The following is a 10,484-nucleotide window of genomic DNA, read 5'->3' on the forward strand; positions in this document are numbered from 1 at the left end:
TAATAAGTGAAAAACTCTTTTCCAAATTAATATCATGTTATTTTGTTATCATGTATGAGTTTGATTTTTATTTCGCAATCATAGTAAATAATAAATAAAATAAATAATGACTAAGTTCGGTGAGGGTGGATACAAATCAATGAACCAAGTTTCTATATTGAGAGTTAGGGGGCCATAGTAGTGGGAACGATTTTACTGATCCCAGCCCTCCCTCAATATGGTTAACTTTGGAACAAAGATGAGTTTCGAGCCTGAGAATTAAGTCATATAGGATAATTAGAAACAGACTTAGAACTAATAAAGATGGCTTGTTTTTCTAAGTATAGAAACCCACTCTAATAATAAAGAAGACTTATATAATTTTCATAAGAAGTCATAATCAATAGGTCCGAGTTATGTTTGTTTTAGAATAAGTTTTGCCTTAGAGCCTATTAGGTAAAGTTCTAACATGTTTCTTTCAACTGTTAGAACTCTGCTATGATGTCGCTCCAAATATTTGCACGCACCAACGGAAATGCCTCCAACGCTGTTCCAGCGAACAATGAAGCCCCTCCAGTTCACAGAAGGGGAGTGCATGCTACTGCTAGCCGCAACGCGCCGGCACTGCCAGCTGACAACACTGCGGAGATCGCCAGACTGCGACAACAAGTCGAGGAACTTTTGCAGCAGCAACGACAACAGGCTCAGCCCCAGACTCAACCTCCACCTAGTTGCAGCCACAACAAATGGCCTCAGCACCCCAACAAGTTGATCCATATGGGGGATGGCCAGTGGCGAACTACGCGCCGTATCCATTACAGCACATGGAGCCAGTGTATGAGAGGTTCCGCAAGTAGCACGCTCCAAACTTCGAAAGGACTACAGACCCCTTTGAGGCAGAAGAGTGGCTAAGGAATGTGGAGCCAATTCTGACGCACATGAATCTCAATAATGTGGACCATATATCCTGCGTCTCGTCATTACTCAAGAAGGATGCCAGGATATGGTGGGACTTGGTCCAGCAATTGCATGATGTTGCCACCATGACACAGACTCGATTTGTGGAGCTGTTCCACAAGAGTATTACAATTCGGTTGTACTCGCTTCAAGAGTTGAGGAGTTCGCCAACTTGAAGCAAGGTAGTTTATCAGTGGCAGAGTATGCTCGTCAGTTCGACAGCTTAGCTAAGTTCGCATCTGAGATGGTTCCAACCGATTTTCTGAGGGTGAACAAGTTTGTTAGAGGACTTCGACCGAAGATCGAGATGGGGGTTAAGCTAGCAAACCCAGGGAATACTACGTATGCCGACGTTCTTGAGACAGCAATAGAAGTAGAGAGGCTGCAGGCTAATGTAAGTAAAGAAAAAGCCAGTAAGCCTGAACCTAGACAGCAGAGTCAACCTCAGACCAGTCAGAACAACAACCATAATAGCAACCATCAGTCCGGCAACAACAGTAATGGTCAGAAGAGAAGGCATCCTGATAACAAGCAATCTGACAGCGATAAGAGGGCACAGACAAATAATGGGGGAAATAGGCCGGGTTACGTGGAATACCCGCCATGTGTTAAGTGTCAGAAGAAACATCCTGGAGAATGCCGCGCAAACACCAAGGAATGTTTTAACTGTGGTCTGGAAGGACATCGGAAAATAGATTGTCCTCAACACAAGCCAGAAGGAAAGAAAGACGACAAGATGGTTCCTGCTAGGGTTTTTACCTTAACCCAAGGAGAGGTTGATGCTAGCAATAAGGTGGTCACAGGTCAGGTTTCTATCCTCAATAACATATGCTCTGTATTATTTGATTCGGGAGCCACTCATTCGTATATCTCGTTAGGAATGATAGAAAAACTAGACAAACCTTGTGAAAGATTTAGAACTAGGTTTGTAACCTAGTTGCCTTCGGGCAAAGTAGTTCTATCATCACGGATAGTACGAGGCGTACTGATTAGTGCTCAAAAATATCATTTTATTAATCTTAAAGTGTAAAATTAATTAAGTTTTAATTAATATTTTCATAGATTTATTGCCATATATTTTATATTTGAAAATATTAATTTTAATTTAATTTGTGTTTAATTTTCTGGAAATAAAATATATTTTTGACTCAAAGAAAAAGAAAGGAGAAAGAAAGAATTAAAATTGAAGAAATCATGAAGAAAATGGTATTTTTGAAGGTGAAATAGGCCCAAAATCAAGCCCAAAATGGAGCCCAAACCCAAGTTTCAGCTGCTCCCCCACGATGTCACTTGGAAGACTGCCATTTGGCCAGCCTGACGCCAGCCGAGCCAAGCCGTTCCTCCAGCATGCGACACGCGTCCACCCGAGCCGCCAAAGCCGAGCCGAGCTGCACTACCACGCCTGACGTCGTACCTGCCATGTACTGCCACGACTGACACGAGCCAGCTGCTGAGTGAACCATATCCCGCCACGGGTCCCACTCGTCAGTCCATGCTCCCCAACACCCGACCACGCTGCCAGCTGCCTGCCACGATCAGTCCTTGTCTCCCATGGCTCAACCACATTTTTCCCCACTTTGCACCTATTTTTCAGCCATTTCCCCATTATTTTGTACACGGTTTTACACGTTTTGAGCCCTATTTACACTATAAATAGAGGACCAAATGTAGTAAAAAAGGGGCATCAGATTGTGAAGTGAAAGTAGAGAGTATTGGAGAGAAAAACACTTATTTTTCCTATTTTTCTTTTACATTTTTGTGAGTGAAAACAATGCCTATTTTAGGCTAAATTCTCTTGTGGAAAGGCTAGAGTGAAGTTTATGTTTAACATTATATTTTTAATATATTGATTCTTTATTTTGTTCTTCATTTCTATATATTTGTTACAATTAAATTTATTTTCTTCTAATTTTTATTCTAAATTTAGGCTTTTAATTTAATTTAGGATATTTAGGCTTTTAATTTAGGCTTTTAATTTAATTTAGGATATTTAGGCTCTTCTTATGTAATTTAGGCTTTTAATTTAATTTAGGATATTTGTTATATTATATGCTTTTTACTGCATTCTGCCATTGGTATTTTGTCGCTCTAAGGTATATAATATGATAGGTTTTTAAAATTAGAAGTTAGTATAATTTAATTAAAGAACATATTTTAAGTTGAGCTTTATTATATATATTTTCCAACTATAATTAATGGTGTAGAATTATAGTTGAGTAGAATGAATCAATTTTATTAATATATATATATGTGTTTGCATGAATGAAACTTATGCCTTCCATACTTTCTTTCTGATTTTAATTCCTCGATTTTATTCATTTAATGTTTATATTCTTTTTCAAATTTACATTTTTCCAAAGTTTATTATTTTTAATTTACTAATCTTTCTTTTAATTTTGTATTTTAGCTCTCTGTGGATACGACATAGCCCGATTACTACTGCGACCGCTTAGGAGTTTATTGGGCGATATCAATTTTTGGCGCCGTTGCCGGGGAGGTAATTCTACAATTAAAGGTTTGCATAGTAAATTAATTTTTTTTTCTTTCTATTTTAAAAAAAAAGTAGTATAATTTTTAATTTCTCTTTTATTTTATTTTTCCTTATTAATTTTTATTTTTATTTATTCATTTTTTTAATTTTATTTTTAGGTTTAGAATTTTATTTTCTAGATTTAGGTTTTTTTCCGAAAAAAGCATAAAATTTTAAATCATAAAATTTTAAAAAAATCAAACAAAGTATTGAGAACATTTGTGTAATTTTGGAAATTAGTAAAAACAAAAACTTGTTCTGTCTTAGAAAAATTGGTTCTTAAATAGGGTCTGTGTTAGCGTTACCCTCCAATCTTTTCTAAGAACCTCGGGGAGTTCTAGAAAAGCTCTTGGGCCTAAAGTGGTACCTTGGCAGCCTTTCCAATTGCCCTGGGAACATTTTGGTGTATACTTATTACATTATTACACACTTGCGCTTATAATACTTACAAATTAAAAATTATTTATGCCACGAAACAGAGACGCACTAGGGAGATTTGTGAGACAACAAGTAGAAACTTTAGAAAACTCTCCTAGTTCGTCGTTTTCTTCCATTCGTTCAAACACTTCCGATTCACCGAGACTTCCCGAACCACCCACGATGGCTCATCAAGACGAAGTCCAACCAAGAACACTATAGGAATATTTACATCCTACGCGTACAGCCACACCTTCATGCATAATGTATCCCAACAATATGCCAAATTTTGATTTCAAACAAGGCATGATTAACCTCTTACCAACCTTCCATGGGTTGGAAAATGAGAGTCCGTACGTGCATATACGGGAATTCGTAGAGGTGGTGGCTACATTCAACAACCGAGCTGATGTCACCAACATTGTGAGATTGAAATTCTTTCCTTTCTCACTCAAAGACAAAGGAAAAAGTTGGTTGTATTCCTTAAGGCCTAGATATATCGGAACATGGGACGAAATGACAAAAGCATTCTTTGCCAAATATTTCCCGCCCCATAAGACTAGCAGCCTTAAGAGGCAAATCTCTACCTTCATCCAGAAAGACCATGAAACTTTCCATCAGGTCTGGGAGAGGTTTAGAGATTTGATAAATCAATGCCCACATCATGGATACGAAAGCTGGCGTCTAATCAGCTATTTCTATGACGGGCTCACAACCGAACAAAGACAATTCGTACAAATGATGTGCAATGGCGAATTCCTTCAAAAAGATCCCGATGAAGCTTTCGAGTACCTCGACGATCTTGCTGAAAAGTCCTACACATGGAATGGACCGAGTCCTATGGACAAGCCCCGATCAACTGGAATCTACCAATTAAGGGAAGATGACAACGTCAAAAGCCAAATTGAATCATTGAGACAACAATTCGAGGCGTTCAAATCTCAAGAAGGTAGAGGAATCCACATGGCTGCAAAGGTAGAGACACGAGATCCATGCTTCATATGTGGAGGAACGGAACATCAACCGCAAGAGTGCCCAACTCTTAGTGAGTTAAGAGGAGGAAATGAGGAACAATGCAATGCTTTAGGGGATTACAAGAAGCCTTATAACCCTTTCTCAAACACTTACAATCCTGGTTGGCGCAACCATCCAAATTTCAGCTGGAAGGATTCGAACCAAGCATCTGGAAGCCAATGGAGGCCTGAGCAGCAACAACCACCAAAATCATACATTGTTCCTCAAAATAACATGCAATCAAGTAATTCTCTTGAGAATACTTTGCAAATGCTTACACAAACTCAAATAGCCTCAACTCAAGAGCTCAAATCTTGTTTCACACAAATGGTAGAGGAAATGAAGGACATGAAAATCCAAATGACAAAGCTAAACACTACTTTGGCGATTCAAGAGCATGGGAGACTTCCTGCTCAACCTCTAATCCATCAAAAAGGGCAACACATGGCACAAACCTCCTCCTCTGCAAATACACATTTCAAAGAGGTTAATGCCATCACTACTCGAAGTGGTCAAAGTACGGTTTCACCGTTAACTAAGACAACGAGTATGTCAATGCCCGCTCTAGATGATGATGTGCCAATAAGCATTCCAGTAAAGGCACCCTTTCCTCAAGCTTTGAAATCCACTAGAAAGGTACTGGAAAATCAAGGTGAAATCCTAGACCTTTTAACACAAGTGAATATCAACTTGCCATTATTGCATGTGATCAAACAAGTTCCGGCTTATGCCAAGGTTATCAAGGATTTATGCACCATTAAAAGAAAGCACCATGTCAAGAAAACTGCATTCTTGGCAGAACAAGCTAGCGCGGTAATTGACTGCAAAACACCGCCTAAGTACAAAGATCCTAGTTGTCCCACCATCTCATGTCAAATTGGGGAACAGGAATTTGGTCAAGCACTTCTAGACTTAGGAGCAAGTGTAAATCTCATGCCATATTCAATATACTTGAAATTAGGTCTAGGAGAACTCAAGCCCACATCTTTGGTGCTACAACTGGCTGATCGACCAGTTAAGAAACCTCGGGGAATAGTAGAAGACGTTTTGATTCAAATTGAAAAATTCTATTACCCTGTTGATTTTCTCATCTTGGACACTCAATCTGAAGTGAGTATAGAGTCCAAAATTCCCATCATTCTTGGTAGACCATTCCTCGTAATAGCTAATGCACTCATTAACTGTAGGAATGGTCTCATGAAAATCTCTTTCGGGAACATGACTCTAGAAGTGAATGTTTTCCACATCGGCAAACAACCACCTGACAACGATGAGTGTTTCCAATCCTATCTGATCGATACACTTATTTCGGAAGAGGTCGAATCGAAATACACATCTAATCATTTTAATCACCTCTTCCAAATTTCAAAAAGTTCTGAGCCCAATGAGTCTGTAATCAACCTTGAAATCGTCAAACACTCGCAGGCTAAAAGAACCATGTTTTGGAATCCAATCTTTGAGGAACTCCCTCAAGATCGAGAAACACCAAAACCATCCATTGAACAAGCTCCTCAACCAAAGTTGGCCCAACTTCCTGACGGTCTTAAGCATGTTTTCCTGGGAGCTGACAACACTTTTCCTGTCATAATATCCTCCAAGATCACTGCCACACAAGAGCGCCAACTCATTAATGTGTTGCAAGAACAAAGAGATGCATTAGGATAGACGATAGCTAACATCAAAGGTATTAGTCCATTAATTTGCTCCCATCACATTCAATTGGAAGACGGGGCTATACCACGTCGTGACCCTCAAAGAAGATTGAACCCAACGATGAAAGAAGTAGTAAAGACTGAAGTCTTGAAACTTCTGGATTCTGGCATAATTTATCCTGTTGCTGATAGTAAATGGGTCAACCCAACTCAGGTTGTTCCCAAGAAATCTGGGGTAACAGTGGTGCAAAATGAAAAAGGGGAACTTGTTCCTACCAAGGTCACAACTGGGTGGCGCATGTGCATTGATTATAGAAAGTTAAATGCAGCCACCCGCAAAGACCATTTTCCACTTCCATTCATCGATCATATATTGGAACGTGTGGCAGGTCATCCTTTCTATAGTTTTCTCGATGGTTATTCAGGGTATTACCAAATCGAGATTGCCTTAGAAGATCAGGACAAGACCACATTCACTTGTCCTTTTGGTACTTTTGCCTTTCGGCGTATGCCATTTGGCCTGTGCAATGCTCCAGCCACTTTCCAGCGATGCATGATGAGCATATTTAGTGATATGATCGAGAAATGTATGGAAGTATTCATGGATGATTTGACAGTCTTTGGAGATTCCTTTGAATCCAGCCTTCTCAATTTAGAGTCTGTGCTTAAATGTTGCAAAGAAAAGGGCTTGGTACTCAACTGGGAAAAGTGTCATTTCATGGTACCATCAGGCATAGTCTTGGGGCATGTCGTGTCGGAACGAGGAATTGAGGTGGATCAATCAAAGATTGAACTCATATCAAAGCTGCCCACCCCCAAGACTGTTAAAGACATTCGATCTTTTCTTGGGCATGTAGGATTCTATAGGAGGTTCATACAAAATTTTTCGACAATTGCTCGCCCTTTGTCAAACCTCCTAGCAAAAGATGTTGGGTTCAGTTGGACACCTGAGTGTGAGGAATATTTCCGAACGCTCGTTGCAAAACTCACTTCTGCCCCTATCATTCAGCCACCAGATTGGAACTTACCGTTCGAAGTCATGTGTGATGCTAGCAGTTATGCTATAGGGGCCGTCTTAGGTCAAAGAAGGGAAGGGAAGCCCTTTGTTGTCTATTACGCAAGTAGAACTCTTAACAGGTGCTCAAATGAACTATTTTACCACTGAAAAAGAGCTACTTGTTGTTGTATTCGCACTTGACAAGTTTCATTCCTACCTGATTGGTTCACCTATCACAGTCTTTACGGACCATTCCGCCTTAAAATACCTTCTTTCCAAAAAGGATGCTAAGGTGCGTTTAATTAGGTGGATCCTTCTGTTACAGGAATTTGATCTGACTATAAAAGACAAGAAAGGAGTTGAAAACGTGGTAGCGGACCACTTATCTCGTCTTGAATTTTCTGATTCTGCTGATGGCCCAGCCATTCGAGATGACTTCCCTGATGAACATCTCTTCGCGGTCACTAAGTTGCCATGGTACGCTCATATCATCAATTACTTAGTGACTGCCTAACTTCCAACTGCATGGAGTGCAAAAGATAAACGTAAATTTTTGGTCGAGGTTCGTAACTTTTATTGGGACGACCCATATCTTTTCAAGTATTGCTCCGACCAAATTATGAGACGTTGCATTCCAGATGATGAAATTTTTAGTGTTCTGAACTTTTGTCATAATGAAGCTTATGGTGGTCATTTTTCTATGAAAAAGACTGCTGCAAAAATCTTACAGTGTGGTCTTTATTGGCCCACTTTGTTCAAAGACACTAACAATTTCTGTCGATCATGTGAAAGGCGTCAAAAATTAGGTGCCCTGTCCCGACAACATATGATGCCATTAATCCCAATTCTTGTAATAGAAATATTCTATTGTTGGGGGATAGACTTTATGGGACCATTTCCATCTTCTTTTGGCTACCTTTACATTCTCCTCGCCATAAACTATGTCTCAAAATGGGTGGAAGCTGTGCCTTGCCGAAATAATGATAACACAACTGTTGTGAAATTCTTAAAGGAAAATGTGTTATCTAGGTTTGGCACACCTCGCGCTATCATAAGTGATCAAGGCACCCATTTTTGCAACTATTCTTTCGAGACGTTAATGAAAAAATATGGTGTAATTCATAAGGTTGCATTGCCTTATCACCCACAGACAAATGGCCAAGCTAAGTTAGCCAACCGAGAAATTAAGCAAATTTTAGAAAAGACGGTTAATCCTGACCGCAAAGATTGGTCCTCACGACTTCTCGATGCTCTCTGGGCATACCGCATTGCTTACAAAACTCAACTTGGTATGTCTCCTTATAGGCTAGTCTATGGTAAAGCCTACCACCCTCTTGTTGAGCTGGAACACAAAGCTTATTGGGCAGTTAAAAGCCTAAATTTTGATCTCAAGGCGGCAGGACTCAATCGTAAGCTTCAGTTGTCAGAAATTGAAGAATTAAGGAACGATGCTTATGACAACTCTAGGATCTACAAGGCGGTTCATGACAAGCAGATCCTAAGAAAAGAATTTGAGCCAAACCAACGAGTGCATCTTTATGACTCTCATCTGCATATCCACCCTGGCAAGCTGAGATCAAGGTGGACTGGCCCATATGTTGTGAAATCTGTCTTTCCCAACGGTGCTGTTGAGGTCATAGACCCAACTGATGGGAGAGAATTCAAAGTAAATGGCCAGCGACTGAAACACTACATAGAGAGGGTGACCCAGCCTGAAGAAGTCACTCTCGTTGAACCGGTTTACCAAGTCTGAGTAGTGTTCCAAATTGTTTGTACATAGGTTTGTTTCTGTTTATTTTTCTTTTGTCATTTTATTTTATTTGTTATCATTTTGTGTTTTCAGTTTTTTAATGTTTTAGAGAATCAATATTCGCTCTATCACTCGACGCTCACTATCCAGGTGTTCTCTTTCCCTACTCTTTTACATTTATTATCTTTTGAGACATTGAGGACACTGTCAGATTTTGGTTGGGGGTGGTGAGCATATTCATGCACATTCATGTTGATTTTTGTCATATTAATATTTTCACGGTCAAATTTTTTAAAAATTACTTATTTATTTTTGCAAAATGTTACTTTTGAGTCAATTTTTGTTATCTGTATTACTAAGAGTTTCTCTAGAGTTACCTAATGCACATGCCAATTGTTGTGGTAAGATGGTTGTTAGCACATATTTGCTTAGAAATTTGCCATGTTTAAGTAATTCATTCTTTTGTGTGAGAAGTGAGACTTGAGAAAACAACTTTTAAATTTTTATTGATTCTTAGAAATGGTTATAATTATTTGGACAAAGTATTGTGGTATGAATGGATGATGTTTTAGGGATAATATTTTCTATAGACAAATCTTATTAGAGAGCCTTTTATTATGTTGTTCATGAAAAAGAAAATGAAAAAAAATAAAGAAAAAAAGAAGAAAAAAAAAAGGAGAAAGACACAAGAGCAATATTTCTATCATTTTCAATTATGTTGTTTCTTGTGTCCAAAAAAAAAATGTGTGTTTATTAATTTCATGTTTTATTTTATGGCTCTTAGAATAAATGTAAAGATTGTCTATTTAACTTAAAAATCCTAAAAAACTGGTTTTGTGGTACTCTTTATGGTGGTTGTCCAAATGGTTTATTTCCTATCTTCGTTTCAATAATTATTTAAGAGTTTGTCCTAAATATATACCCATTTGATGAGTACTTACTTCTTTTCCAACTCCATGAGTGAAACCCTTAAACTTTAAATATCTTCAATTACATGAGAGGTTAATGGAGTTGAGACTTTTACTTGGCATAATTTCAAAGGCTTTATGTGCTATGGTTTGCGGTAAGAAGGTACAAGTTTGGTGCACACACTCACAACTCTAGATTTATTCAAAGTAATTTTGACAACTCTTGTTGACTTATTACTAACATTTTGTGTTAATACTTAAGTTCTTTTTATAATTTTTG

At 38.6% G+C, this 10,484-nt stretch overlaps 1 protein-coding gene and 1 non-coding gene across 2 annotated transcripts in view; one reads left to right on the top strand and one right to left on the bottom strand.

The window, feature by feature from the left end:
- Window positions 1-8,687, top strand: part of LOC133831932 (uncharacterized) — a gene marked incomplete at its 3' end in the record, with an annotated part of 32,151 nt that extends 23,464 nt beyond the window's left edge. Inside the window, exons 2-3 of the mRNA XM_062262337.1 lie at window positions 6,046-6,236; window positions 8,062-8,687. Coding sequence (XP_062118321.1) covers window positions 6,046-6,236; window positions 8,062-8,687 — 817 coding nt within the window. The remainder of the gene's footprint in view (window positions 1-6,045; window positions 6,237-8,061) is intronic.
- Window positions 4,448-4,554, bottom strand: LOC133813478 (small nucleolar RNA R71). Its single transcript, XR_009884487.1, has one exon. It is a non-coding gene; the product is annotated as a small nucleolar RNA R71 (small nucleolar RNA).
- Window positions 8,688-10,484: the final 1,797 nt, after the last annotated feature.

The sequence above is a fragment of the Humulus lupulus genome, chromosome 1 (genome assembly GCF_963169125.1).
Source record: "Humulus lupulus chromosome 1, drHumLupu1.1, whole genome shotgun sequence".
NCBI classification, from domain to species: domain Eukaryota; kingdom Viridiplantae; phylum Streptophyta; class Magnoliopsida; order Rosales; family Cannabaceae; genus Humulus; species Humulus lupulus.